At 40.2% G+C, this 15360-nt stretch overlaps 1 protein-coding gene across 2 annotated transcripts in view; it reads left to right on the top strand.

Annotated features, from left to right (window-relative positions):
- Positions 1-15360, top strand: part of LOC143027022 (uncharacterized) — a 49798-nt gene that overhangs the window by 33286 nt on the left and 1152 nt on the right. Inside the window, exons 2-3 of one of the 2 annotated variants that reach the window (XM_076187859.1) lie at positions 7725-7769; positions 15117-15272. In XM_076187859.1, coding sequence (XP_076043974.1) covers positions 7725-7769; positions 15117-15272 — 201 coding nt within the window. Of the gene's footprint in view, positions 1-7724; positions 8277-15116; positions 15273-15360 lie in introns of both variants that reach the window. The other variant, XM_076187858.1, reaches the window with a different exon arrangement.

The raw sequence follows: 15360 nt of genomic DNA, 5'->3' as shown, positions 1-15360 counted from the left end.
TCCTCAACAGACATTTACCTCTTTCCCAATGTTCCTTTTACCCCATCCATCCACCTCATCCTTGGTTGCCCTCTCATGTTCACTCCTCCACCTCTGCATTCCACTCCTCTTTTACTAATCTTCCTTCACTCATTTTTTCCATGTGTCCAAACCATCCCAATACTCTTTCATCAACCCTATCTCTCAACTCCTTTTCCACTCCCGCTCTCCTCCTCATCTACTTGTTTCTCACTCTATCCAGCCTAGTAACCCCTAGCATACTTCTCAGGCATTTGATTTCAAACACTTAAACTCCTCTCTTATGTTCCATGTTTCTGCACCAAACAGTGCTGTCGGCACAATCACACACAAAATCTTCTCTTAGCATACATTCCCAATTGACCATTTCTCATTACACTTTTTAATCCCCCCAAGGAATTTACTTGCTTCTCTCAATCTACAATCTACCTCCACCTCCACTCCTCCCTTTCTCGCCACATTTGCACCCAATTATCTAAAGTCATCCACTCCCTCCAGTCTCTCTCCCTCAATAGTCACTTCCAATTTCCTACCATCCTCTCCCCTTGTACATCCCATCACCTTACTTTTACCCACATTTATCTCCAACTTCTTCCTTTCGCACACCTTCCCAAGCTCCCTCACTTGTTTCCTTAATCCCTCCTCTGATCCTACTACAAGCGCAGTGACTAAAGCAAACAACTGGCTTATCTCCCATTTTCTTTTACTATCTCCAACCCCGGCCCATTACCCTTGCGTTTACCTCTCAAACCACCCAATCCATGTATAAATTGAACAGCCAAGACGACATAACACACCCATGATGAAGTCCCACCTTTACCTCAAACCATTCACTATCTCCATTTCTTATTCTAACACAGGCTCTATTACTCTCGTAAAAACTCTTGACTGCCCTTAACGGCTTTCCTCCTGTCCCATATATTTCCAGTATCTTCCTGTCTACCCTGTCATATACCTTTCTCGAATTCATAAAAGCCCCCAAAATATCTTTACTTTTTCTTAAAGCTTCCTCACACATCTGCCTTACTACAAAAATCTGATCCACGCAACTCCTACCTGTCCTAAACTCATACTGTTCCTCACCAATTACTCTCTCTATTCCTCTCCTAATCCTCTCAAGCAAAACCCTCCCATAAGCTTACCCAACTACACTCGACAAACTGACCTCTCTGAAACTACTACATTCACACTTGTCCCCTTTTCTTTTGTGAAGCGGAACTAAACAGGCACTCCTGTCCTCCATCAGTCTACCCTTTTTTGGACAAACATTAAACAACCTCACCAGCCAGTCCACCATCACTATACCTCACCTTTTTAGACACTCCGCGTGACACCTATCCAACCCAAGTATCTTATCTGGTCTTATCATTTTGATACCTGCTTTCACCTCAGTTTTCCTTACTTCTCCTCCTTTTTCTTCATTCACCACTCTCATTTTCTTAGCGCTTCCCACGGCAACTACCTTTCCCTCCCTATCCTCCTTCAAATTTAGCACTCCCTAAAATACTCTGCCCATCTTCTTCATACTGTCGTACCTTCCATATTTATCTCTTCATCTTCACATTTTACCTTTTCTTCTCCACTTGATTCGCCTCCCTTTCCTCTCTTAATTTCCTTCCAAAACATCTATCATTTTATTTTTTTTCTGTCATCTTCTTACCCCATTTCACATCTGCTTTCCTCTTTGCCTCCTTTATCTTATGCTTTCTCTTTATACCTCTCATGCGATTCTCTCGTTTTATTTTGTAAGCAATTTGTGAATGCTCGTTTCCTTTCTTATACAACCTTCTTTGCTTCATCGTCCCACCACTCACTACCCTTCCTTCTATTTTGTCCCTTCCTCATTGGTCCATACACCATTGTTGCACAACTTGTGACTCTCTTCTTGAAACATCCCAATTCCTCCTCCACTCCTAGTTCTACTCTATCCTTCATTCCCGTTCTTCTCTTCTTGTACTCCTCCTTTTCTTTCTCATTTAAGCAGTTTACTCTAAGCATCCCCCTACCTTTTGTCCTTTTTCTCTTTCTCCATCTTTCCTTCACTCTCAATTTTACTTCCACCAAAAAATTATCTGACATTTCCTCACTTCCCTTAGAACATGTACTGTACATTAAAAAATATTCCTATTCTTCTACTGTTACCACTATATAGTCAATTAAAGCCCTATTTATCACCCTTCCATCTCCCACACCTCTCCCATGTGTACTTATGCTTGACTTTCTTCCTAAACAATGTATTTGTTATGATCGACTATCTTTCTAGACACATCTCCACCATCAACTCCAATACGATTTTTTCCTGGAACTCCACACTTCCTAACCACTACGTCTATTGGTTTATATTCTACCTTAGCGTTGAGATCTTCCAATACCAATACATTGACATTTCCCTAATCCTTTTATGCACTCATTTAAATCTATCCAAAAAGCTTCCCTTTTTTCTGCATTCTTCTCACTACCAGACCCATATGCACTTACAAAGACCTAGATCTCCCTTCAGTTTCGCCTTCATCCACATTAACCTTGAAGAAACCTTCTTCCACTCCACCACACGCTTACCTATTTCTTCACTTATTAGTATGGCCACCCCCTTCTCTCCTTCGTCCTCTCTTTACTCCTGACATCCTCCCAACTACACTCCCAAACTCAAATTCGCCCCTCCCTTTCAACTTAGTTTCACTCGATGCCAACACATCCATTCTTCTTCTCCCAAAGATACTGCCTATCTCTCCCCTTTAACTCTCATCTCTACCACATCCACGCACATTACAAGACCTAAACCTTAGGGTTCTGGTTGGGAAACTCCTCCTAGACCCTTTTTTTTTGGGGGGGGGGGGGATGTTCCTTTGAAGGATGCCTAGTCCTATCCCCGTCCCGTTTTCTGTCGCCTTTACGGTGTTCCCTTCCCATTTTCTCCAATGTTAGTACATTTTTTATTTCCTGATATTAAACTCTGCTTTAGGATAATCAAAACACGAATATGCACACATACACACACACATATATATATATATATATATATATATATATATATATGAGTGGTATTCAAATCGAAGGCATTCTGACACTTGAGCATCTTGTTCGTATTTTCAAGGTTTTTGACAATGATCCGGCCATTCGCGCGGGGGGGGGGGGTGATGAGCAATGACAGTTCACCAAATACATCCAGTTAATATTCAACGTATTATCATATTTAGTGACCCCCCGAATGGCGGATCATTGTCAGAAACCTTTAAAATATTTACAAGAAGGTTATCAACTATCAGAATGCTGTCGATTTTAACACCCATATTAAGGATATATATATATATATATATATATAATGCGTAAACCGTGCTACAAAAAGGATAAATTTCGCCCGTTGTTTATAATACCGTACGGACGAGATTTTTTTTTTTTTTTTGGGGGGGGGGGGTTACACCATTCTCTGCCTGCCTTCTTGATATCAATCTTCTGTTCTTTGAGTAAAATCTTGATATCATTCTTCTGTTCTTTGAGCAAAACGCCCTGATAGCTCTCCGGGAGCAAATATGGCAAATTCTGTTTGGTCGAGGCAACTGAGGTTGCATTCAAGAATTCGGAGAACTCGATGTGAATTACAGGAGGCAGACCCCGTCCAAAGGCTTACAGGGGCTTGAGGCACTTCTTCCTCATTCATGACTGGAAGGCTCGTCATGTACGATGACACAGGTTCAGCGTAACCAAGTGAGTCATACGCAGTGTGTAAGTAATAAGACGCTTCATTCAGGTTTCGAAGAATTATCCCTGACGTCTTTACTGGAGGCTGAATGTGTGTGGATGCTGAAACACACACACACACACACATATATATATATATATATATACATATATACAGTAGAACAAATCGCTCATAACAGCCTTGCTCTCTGGTGTCGCTGAGCCTCATAGAAAACGGATTTCCGGACTGTAGCTTTCTGTCGGCACAACTGTGGTTATGAGATGAACATTACTTACGAAGTCTTTATGATCTGAGTAGCCGAGTGGTAACGTTCGGATCTCACGTCCAGAAGGACCCTAGGTCAAAGCTTGCGTAGGACCAGGCCTGATTTTATACAGTATATATATATATATGTGTATATATATATATATATATATATATATATATATATGTATACATATATACAGTATATATGTGTGTATACACACACACGAGAGAAGTTCCAAAAGTAATGCCTATTTTTTCATGCTGTACCAAGGGATCCGAGAGGAATGTTTATGTCATGATGGTTCTTTGCGCTCATACCTGAATTTTTCATCAATCTGTTGCAGATATTGACGGTGTGACAGTCTAATATCGTAAACCCCGTAATGGATGTGCGTCAGAAGCAGAGATGTGTCATTTAATTTCTCCACGCAAAAGTGAAACCAATCAACGTTCACTGGCGCTTGGTGAATGTTTACGGAGCCGAGGGAGTTTATGTCAGCATGGATAGATGGGTTCGTCGATTCCGGAGTGGCGGCAGAGATGTGAGAGACAAACCGCACTCCGGACGGCCATGCACAGGACCTTGCTTATCGCTGGCGAAAGTGCATTGTGAAGGGGGGCTATTGCGTGAATAAATCCTGGAGCAAAAATTATTAATAGTAAAAAAAATCCACTCGTTTTAATGGTGACACTTTCGTCTTCGTATTTCTTCAACTCTTTTAGTTAAGGGTAAAAAAAAAAAAAATTATTACTTTATATATATATATATTATATATATATAATGTCTTCACTAGACTTTTGATGCCTACATCCAACTATTGAATTTATCCCGGTTACCGTCAGATGATTTTATTCGTTTCGGGGAAATTTGTGTATATATATATATATATTTATGAATGATAAGAATGGAAAGACACGATTGAGAACAAGAGACTTTATTCCTGACCGGTTTCGCCTATGAGGCTTCTTCAGAGGTAATATTTACAGATAATGAAAGCATAGGTATTTGTAGGGCAGTTGCTGTGGTTTATGGGGGACGCGGGGTGGTCAGGAATAACGTCTCTTGTTCTCAATCGTGTCTTTCCATTCTTACCATTCATAAACCTGTCATGATGTCACAATATATATACATATATATATATATAACGTTAATGGCTTAAGATGGCCAGTCGAGAGACATTGCCTGGGTGTGTCTTCTGAAGTCTCTTCAACGCTGAGGGTCTGGGTCTCGTAGATCTATTTCCTTCAGCTGAAGGGAGCTATACCACCATTTAGGTCTTTAGACGCTGTGCAGTATCAACCATATATCGCACGTGATTAAGGAATTGTTATCTAGAGCTGCGTTTTTCAAACTGTGGGTCCCGATTCATCAGTGGGCCGCGTGAAAGAAAGGAAATAAACACACAATTATAATATATATCTTATTACACCTAAGTTTTATGGGTCGCGATGTAAATTGTGGCTCTTGTTGTGGGTCGCAGTAAAAAAAAAAAAAAAAAAAGTGACCGCATAGAATGAAAGTTTGTGCAACGTTGGACTGCCCAAAATAACATTCTACAAGCCATTCATTATTTATTACTACACATTTCTTCTTTTACCTGCACAGGGCGGTGATTCGACGGTTTCGCTTGGCTGAATAAAATCGCCCAGAGGCACCTATAACTTATATACTAAACGAGTTGATGTCTTTTGTGACATCTTTGCGTCTACTGTCCTCTTTTGCGTCAATATTAAACAGAGAGTATCAAAGCCGAAATGTGGATACTAAGCAATATGACTGACGAATTCATCACCACAATATTTTAGTGGCTAAATACTATTGCCTCTTCTAATTGTTCCATTAGTACTATTCATATACACTATCAATAACATTGGTAAACACGAATTATTGCATATTGCTATTGGTTTACAGAGTGCTGAACTAGTAATTATCTAAACAATCTTTGTGATGCCAACATTTTAGTAGAGAAAAGAACGAAGACTTTGGTAACTATAATATTACGCTCATTGGATTTTATTTCCCAAGTCCAAAGACGAAAATACAAATTCTGATAAACACTGAAAGAACCGGGGTTAGCCACCGAAGATCACATGGCCGGCATCTTATGGACGATCTTCCAAAACCTTATTTTACCACAAGAATTAAATCTATTGTTGTAGGTGCAATGTTGAACTATCCCTCAATCCGTTCTACAGTATTTGACACTCGAATAACTATACTTCCCAGGCACATTCTCTGTTCTCGGTTTCACATATAATAAACTCGGCCTTATTTTAGTCCTTTAGTGTTATTCTGGTGTGATACACACGCGTTAATAGTGGTATTGCTTCAAACGACATTGCGATGTTCATGAATGCATGTTTCTAGGTCACGTCATGTTTAGATGATGCAAAACTTCTTACATTCCTTCAGGCACGGTTACACAAGTCGACGAAAAGCTTACAGTCCACCTTTTCCATTAGTTCATCCTGTAATAAATGGTTACACGCAAGTCCGGCCCCACCGTGTGGAGAAATTCCCACCAATCACGTAAAGGGAGCTATAGGAAGCCCCACCCTCTATTCAGAATGAAGAATCTCATTGGCAGAGCCAATGCCTATGCCACTTTCTCAAATATTTTATCCCGAATATCTTTGTGAACGATTCGCGATCTCTCTAAAATGCATATTTGACGATCTTTGCACATCTTATAAACAGTTTTCGCGCGTAAGAAAAAATGTCCAATGTTTACATACATTTTCTTTTTGGCTACACCCCGTGTAGGGGGAAAAGCCTTTAGTATATGTATGTAAACTCACACGACTGTTTGATTATTGTTAAAATATAAATTCTATAAAATTTATTCTATATTTAAACATTCTAGATAGCCCAATCTCCATTTCCGTTAGTTCGTCTTCCTAATACATGGTATCTCAAAGCTCGTGTACAACTCCGTTCGGTGGTGCATCGTTTTTAGCTTTTTTTTTTTTTCAATCAATAAAAAAACAGATATTTCGTTAATGTATTTTAATTTACAAAATTAATATATATTTCCTATTTATATATCGCTACGATGTTCACTTTTTAAGTGGCTCCAAATTTGAAATTATCTATTCACCTGTGTGACGATCAGTGTTTGTTTCCGGTCCTTATTAATTAATATGCACGCTCAACCCGTATATGGTTCCGCTGTAGGTTAATCATATCAGAAGGTTCAATGAGTCACGGTGAATCCCCCTCTACTACCAGTCCGAGTAAATACCGGGCCCGGGGAGCACCGAGCTTCAGTCCGCTTTGCACCGTGGTAACAGCTCGAAAGCGTAGCCTGGGTAAGTCTCGGAGATCTTGCCTGTTATACGGGTTGGCTGTTGTCATTCGCTTGCATCGTGTCGTGGTGGAAGAAATATATATATATATATATATATATATATATATATATATATATATATATATATATATATATATATATATATATATATATATATACATCTCTTACGAGGTACCCGTTTTTTCAGCACTTGCAAAACCATGGGTAACTTTGTACGCCTTCTTTCCGCGTTGGAGAAAGTAAGATGTTCTGGCTGCATCTTTTGTGTTCAGTGAAAAGCCACAATATAAAGGACACCTTATATGTGCAACTTTCATTTGTGAGCAGTTTAAAATGGGTGGAAATCAATGCATATTGCTCAACACATGAAAGGAGGGGGAACAAACGTTTGTTATGTGTTCACACTAAGTATTTTCACCATTCACTGATTGCATGTACTTGCTTTATTGCAGATGGAGCGCCAAGCCCTCCAATTAGAGGATCTCAAGGGACTATATGTGAGTAAAGCCCGTGAGAACCAGCAGCTGAAAAAGAAGGCACGAGAACACTGTGTGCCTCCACCTGCCCCAACGGGCGTTATGTCTATGACGCCGAGCAACTATGATTTCGGCGGGAACGTGTTCGGATGTGATCCCCGCAGTGCAGTGAATACCGGTGTTCGGAATTTATCTTACAGTGAATTCGATCGGACGTTAAATAATTATTACGGCGGTGAACAATTGAAAGACACTAGTGATAGTTTCAGTTCACACAACGATATAAAATATTGTACCGATTATGGGCATAGTAGACTCGGTCATGGAGATCTTTCGAGTTTGGACTATCCAGACGCCCATCCCATGCCAAATACAGTCGACGCCCTTCAAGAAAGACTCAGTGCACTACACTTGCAAAATCGGAAACTCAGTTCCTCTTTAAAAGAAGAAAAAATGAAACGTTCTGAAATGGAGGACATTATTAAGAGAGAACGCAGTTACAGCAAGAGATTAGAAGACAGTCTAGAGGTGAGATTTTATTATTATTATTATCATTAAATGTTGTACACAGCATCACCCGGGATTAGCTGTGTTTTGCGCGTCAAACAAGAACACTCCTGGTGGCGTGATTCGCACGAAAAAAGAAAACGGGTCATGACGTCATCAATGGTGATGACGTTAACAAACTCTCGCTGACGTCACAGGGTAGCCCGGCCCGACTTCTCAGCGCGCCACGTTCAATTTTTATTGTGGAGTTGTTCTTCAATTTTGAGCCGATTAAAAAGTATATGGGCGTGTTTTGTAATTTGGGAAGTTTTCTTGGGATGGCAAGAACATTTTTTGGGTCTTATATCGATTGAAAAAGCTACCGGTGAAATACTAAATCGGTTTTGCGCAGTGCATGGTTGGGTAATTATGAAACAGTCATGACTCAAATGAAAATATTCATATGTAAGCATGTGCATGTGTATGCGTACGTACAACACACACACACACACACACATATATATATATATATATATATATATATATATATATACATAATAATAATCGGTTTATTAACATCGATACAAAGATACACTGACAATGTACAATTTGCTTTAATTTTAGAGCTAGTCTAATTTGAGCACATCATGTGCTGGGAATACTAAGCGTCGTTGTCCACATTAATAGTGTATTCGTTTGTTGGGCCAGTGTTTAAATTATGTAAGATTGATCACATTTACATATATATCGTCAATGACATATACTCTGGCTGAGAAAGTCTATAACACCATGGGCCTTTGCCAGTCCTTCAAAGAACCTGACATGAACCACCGATATTATCACCTTCATAACCAAGGTATGTGGAGTTTTCATAGAGATCAATGTCCGCCACATTCACGGACAGATTAAACTTTGTCATCCAATGAGCCTCCTAACGCCTGGAAATCTGGAATTCAAGTGATTTTGCCTCCCAGAACGACTTGGCAAGAACCTCCAACGGACTCGACAAGAACAAAATCATCGGCAGAGGCAACGCCAGTGACCGTTATGTTGCCAATGGTCGCACTACAATGGCAATAATCGACTATTCTGACCAAAACCAGCCCATGCTGATGCTGAGTTGTGTTGGGGGGAGGATGCAACCATGTTTCACTCCTGAAACACAGGAAAGAAGCTGGGCACGTTTCACAACACTGTCCCAGAATACAACTCAAACATCAAATCAGTAATTCTCACAGGAACTCCATAGCCCTACTCTCAGGGTACATCGTGATGCAATGAATCGAATGCCTTCTCGAGATCAACATAAGCAGAAACTTCTACTGAAACACACACTGGCGCTCCACTAGAACACTAAGCTCTAGGATTAAATAAGTTTATGATTTACTGAGCATATACCCATGCCCAATCATGTGACACTTGAGAGCGAGTACGTGCCATCAACGGAAGAACGAATACTTTACCACCACACTCGTCAGTGTAATACCGCTGTAATTATTGCAGTCGTGTCTGCCCCTAAAAGCTCATCCAGGTGAGGGGGAACACCCCCCCCCCTTTTTTTTCCCAGTCAGACGGTATGGTACCAATCTGCCAACGAGCAGACAGCACCAAATGCAATCTGCGGATCATGGTCTCAACTCCAACTGGAGCCGGTACTTCAACGAAAAAAAGGAACTAGAAGTAAAAGTACAGAAAATCAGTTGTTTATTCAATGAGGAGCGAAGCCGTCACAGGAGCATAAGGAAATGATCTGGGAGCATTGGTCTCGGATGATTTGTCTCCTGACAAACATACAGGAACATTATGGGCCAGACAGACAGAGGAATATGAGAATGGCTTTTCACTCTATGGGTGGCAATGTAACGCAAACACAAAGGGGAACCTTAATTCACTGGTTTTGTGGCTTCCTCTCAAAGTGAAATATATTAATACTGACAATATATAGAAAACAGCAGCCAAACCGATCCCCAGCCTAACACACAAAACAAAATATGGAAGAATAGAAACACTGTGCCCGTCATACATTGGGTTCAGGTCAATGAAAGAAAATTTCAGAGCTGGGCGAGTTACCGCCGGACAGGTAGTGCATTACCAAAAATCTGGGGTGCATTTACGTCAATGCGTTACAGATTTTCATTTCCTTAGAGCAGTCCTCGTTACTCCGTATGTGTATATGTATATATATACATTCGCAGTATGTATAGGCAGATTTTTCGGTAACGCACTACCTGTCCAGCAGTAACGCGCCCAGCGCAGGAATTTTTTTTTATACACCTAAAGGATATTGAAACATTTTCTATAATATGCGTGAACTTACGCCATAGCCTAAGACAAGACATAGTACTATAAACGAATTAAAAAGTTTCATAGATGAAGAAAAATAGACGGTACCCAATGAGCGTAGAGCCCTCCTTTCCTATATATTACTATTAGGTAAAAGCGATCACACAGACACACAGTTTCCTTTTGGGCGCTTGAATAAAATAACGAAAGGCGTCCGTGGTGATTGACAACGCATAAAAATTACCGTTGTTTACATTTTCTAACCACATTTACCATCGCAAAGCCTGGTAAATTTATTTTTACATTTGCGATAGAATAATTTGGAGGCTTACAGGTATGCTGCATCTGTTATGCGATGACCGTTTCAATTATTCAAGCTCAAGATTATTTCGTTCAGAATAGATCCGGGCATAGGACGAAGGCCCGCAATCTAAATTGCATGATGGGAGGTTCATACAAACCAAAGAACACTTGAAGCTCGTACTTAAAATAAAATCCCTTCATGTGGTTACCTCTCTTTTTATTCAGATACAGATCTAAAATAAATGAATAAAAAATAGGGTTGGGTGTGGAGACATTTTATGGTTGGGTGGGCCGAACATATATTTTATTCCCGCACTTCCTACTTCCGCTTCGAACTAAATAATGTTGTCATCTCACTAATCTATTAGTTGCCGTAACGTGCCATGATTTTTTTCTCTGATAATATGCTTGGCTGAAACCTGTTTCATAACATTTGAGTTCCGTCGATGAAACATGGGCATAAGTATATGTTGTAGTATTGTATAAACATAAAACAGGGGGGGGGGACGCGGAGTAACGACAAATGCCTTATTCACATTTTCCATTTTTTTCTCTTTGTGTCTTCGTACAAATGTCATGTTAATTATGGTTCCAAATACATATTCTTGATTCAGCCTTGACATATGCCTAGTTTCCATGCCTGCACTACGATGTACAAAGAGAAAAATATCGTGCGGGAATTAACCGGGCGTTTCCCCTACCCGACAAACTTGCTATCAACCGATCCCTGCAGTATTTAAAAAATAAATGTAGTTTTGAGTCTACTTTGACTGTGACTTTATAACACTGACGCTCCGAGTCCTCTCTGTGACCTGAATCACGTTGGAATACACTCGAAAAATGCCAGCTATTTCCGGGATGAAGCTAATTGTTGTACGTTTATTTCGGTAGGGTTGGGAATTCTGACTCGGTTGGTGTTGCGCTTTACAGCCGACACAGCCTGCAAAACATTGACAGCTTTAGTATTGCAATTCTACCAACATCATGCAATCCCCACTATTCCTTTATGGACTTACCTCGTTGCGGGGTATTGTAATAATGAATTAATCCATACTTTACTGTAATAATGTATATTTACGCGACTATGACCCCCAAAACAAAAGTTTGTTAAGGATGGGCATAACCCTGTGCAGTTGAATTTCCTCTAATCTAAATAAAACAATAGGTCGGCAGTCTTAACAAGTTTCCTAAGTGGTCAAAATCATTAACAACCTTCAAAGTGTAACGCTCCTAAACATGGAAGGCAACTAGCACACGTTTCCTCCTATTGTACGGAAAATACAATAGCCACTCCGTTCTGTACACCAAAGTCAGATAGAATTCGCTGCGCATTTTCTGAAGCTTTTCATTTCATTCCACTCAGCATTGCCGGGAACACTGCGGAACTTTACGGAGAGGATATGTGTAGTGTTACTTATGATATTGTCAACATTTGCAGTGATGACCGTTTAGTAATAAAAGTGTCGGGTGTAGGATGTGTGTATATAATATATATACATATATATGAATTAACCTTGCAGCACTCGACACCAAATTCAATATACCTGATCACATGCTTAACATGCAATTTTAGTAACTACTGTTCCTATACGTAGTCTTGAAAATATTGCACTGCAGAAAGTAAACTTATATTACACTCGATTTTACCAAATGACTAGTTTTGCTGGCGACAGGAAACAAGTAGCGCCTAAAAACTAGGTCTACGACATGCAACCTTTCGCTACCGAATGTGCCGGCGAGGCAAAATATGATGACCCGGTGACAGCCATTATAAATTTCGAAACGCGCAGGAAAATCAACCTGGTTCGCTCACACGAGATCCGCGGCCCCCCTGGCAACCGGCCACGGCCAGCTGTTGTACTCGGTAAGGCGTTGACTGAGAGCGGAGATAAATGAAGCATTCTGGCCAATTAAATTGTTAACTAATAGAGCCCGAGGATATATATATTACTTTAGTCCAGTTTGGAAAACCAAATTGTGCTATAACGGCTAGATTCACTTATCTAACACACTCGTTTTCAAATGATGTCACTAAAGTGAATAAAATAATGAGGCGACGGCCGGAATAAAATGAAGATGGTGACAACCAAGAATACTTGTTGCGAAAGGATAGGGAGAGGGAGTGTGGGTAGGAAATTGGTAAGCCGTTTCGCTGGAAATTCTTTCCACATCCACTCATTTTGTCCACATTTTTTCCACAAGGAGTTTCCCTAAATTTCTTAAAAGGGGGGGGGGTCGTGAACTGAAAATGAGAAAAAAAAAATCCTCTATCAGATGGCTGGGTTTGGAAACCTTATGTTCACATAAGGGATTGATTGGAGACTCATCCAGTGGGTGGTGGCGCATGCGCCGAAACTTGAAATTAATATTAAATAATGTTTACAGTGGTAGTATTATCTACAATGATGAGAAATTCTATGGAGGCACACCGATATTTGAAATAGAATAATTATAACTAAATCAAATGCACTCATATTTCGGGAGTACAGCCAGGATAAAAACAGAATTGTCACCTGAGACAGTTCATGTTGATATACCGTATAATCTCTTCGCTATCTAGAGCCAACGGAGAAAAAAAAATCCGACACGTCACAAATTCCTACGCGGTCTAGGAACTAGTGACGTCATGCCGTTCGCGGGAAAGGCATATAACGTCTATTCAGTCTACGGTCGTGCATCTATTTTTGCCATTTACCTCATTATATTATTACAGGATAAGAGATACGCTCGTGTGGTTCCGTCGGTTAAAATTCGTTTCATATTGCCTGATTAGGCCATTTCTTTGCCTACATTTGTTAAAAGTAATTACAAGGAAAATCATTTCTTGGTGTCCTTCGATCATCATATTTCGTTCAGTTTATCCATTCCCTCTTGTTCTTTACGTGTGTGTGTGTGCGTGTCCCCCAAATCCTTCGCACACAAACACTCGAACGCACAACACCCGAAAGCTCAATCTTCCCCCCGTGTGTAGTATGACCTTACACAGTGTGTTCGTTTGTATGTCTGTGGCAACGGGTGATTCCCCGTTCATCTCAAGGCCTCTCATTCTTGCCAAGTGCTTCCACAAGCTAGTTAACTACCTATTGAATAGTATTGTGAATATATATATATATATATATATATATATATATATATATATATATATATATATATATATATATATATATGTATCATCGCTTTAGTAAATTACACGGACACGGAGAACGCTATTCTATCGAAGAGGACTGCAGTTAACAGTCCAAATATATAAAATTTCACTTTCCTTTTATTTTCACTCCGACTGTGGTAGTTTTCGTGTGTTATATAAATATATGTATACATACATATGCATATATATTACACACACACATACACGTATGTTGAGCTAAAGTCTTAGTTGTCACACTATTCATTCTGTGAAAAACTGGAGTGACTTCCAAAGACAACCTAATCTCCGTCGGGAAACATACATCACCAGATGCATAACCGATCTCCAACTCCGTATATTCTTTCTCGGTGCTGTCATCCTTTCCCACTGCAATGGGGGGATTTCCCCTCTCCACTCCCCTGCGATAATCCGATGCATTCCACGTGCCGCAATGGTCTTTGAAAACATGCCAAACATGGTTCGGTCGAGTGGCTGTGACTTCGGAATCATAGAAAGGATCCACGAGGTTGATAATTCATTATATAAGTTGTGGCGTAATCAAAAGCCTGATAGTCTCTCATTCGCTTAGTTGTGGGTTCGAATCCCGCACTCCTCTCTGATTCCCAGCAATGGCTTCTACCTGCCCCAAAAATCTAAGCGCATAGGTTAGAGGTGACGGCTTCTACCGCAGCTATGCGTCTCCTGGTGTAGTCCTCACCTTTGTGTGGACCGCGGGTCACGTGTAGGAAGCAAAGGCTAAGGTCGGTAGGTTAGGTTACGGGTACAATTGCAGAGAAAATCAATAGGCGAGGGTGGGTGAGTGGTTGGTGGAGACTGTGATGTCATGGTTATATAGTCATGACATCTTTATATTTCATCACGCAAATTTTGGGGGTTGGAAAGTCAGTCAAGATATTGCTAACTGTCAGTAGTAAATCCATTATAATTGTATAATGTACTTTCAATTTTCCTAGGGGAGAGGGAGTACGGAAAGTCATACCTTTGCCATTTGACTTTTTTTTTTTTTGTCATGTGACACTTAAGTATTTTACCATTCACATTACCAATTATGACACTTTTTCATTAATGTCACAAGGAATCTACTTTTTTTTTTTTGAAAGCCATGTTCTTGCCAAACGTCACTAACAATCTTAATTTTCTTTTCCCAGGAAATGAGCAAAACTCGAGTAGTGATGGATCCCTCCGTATACCAGCAAGTTGCTCAAGCCTACATTTCCAACCATCGACCAGCTCGCAGAAAACACGGAGAGTGTTCCACCTACCCGGGCCACCTTGTCTGTGACCTGGCCTCATCTAACCAAAAGGTACTTTGTCCAATATCAATACTAGACACCTCCACAATTTTATTGCCTTCTTTATCTATATGTGTATAGAGTATAGCTGTATCCATTT

This window comes from Oratosquilla oratoria, chromosome 7 (assembly GCF_046742065.1).
Source record: "Oratosquilla oratoria isolate Oo_2021 chromosome 7, ASM4674206v1, whole genome shotgun sequence".
NCBI classification, from domain to species: domain Eukaryota; kingdom Metazoa; phylum Arthropoda; class Malacostraca; order Stomatopoda; family Squillidae; genus Oratosquilla; species Oratosquilla oratoria.
Note: the sequence above shows the minus strand (reverse complement) of the source record. Positions and strands in the feature narration are given on the sequence as shown.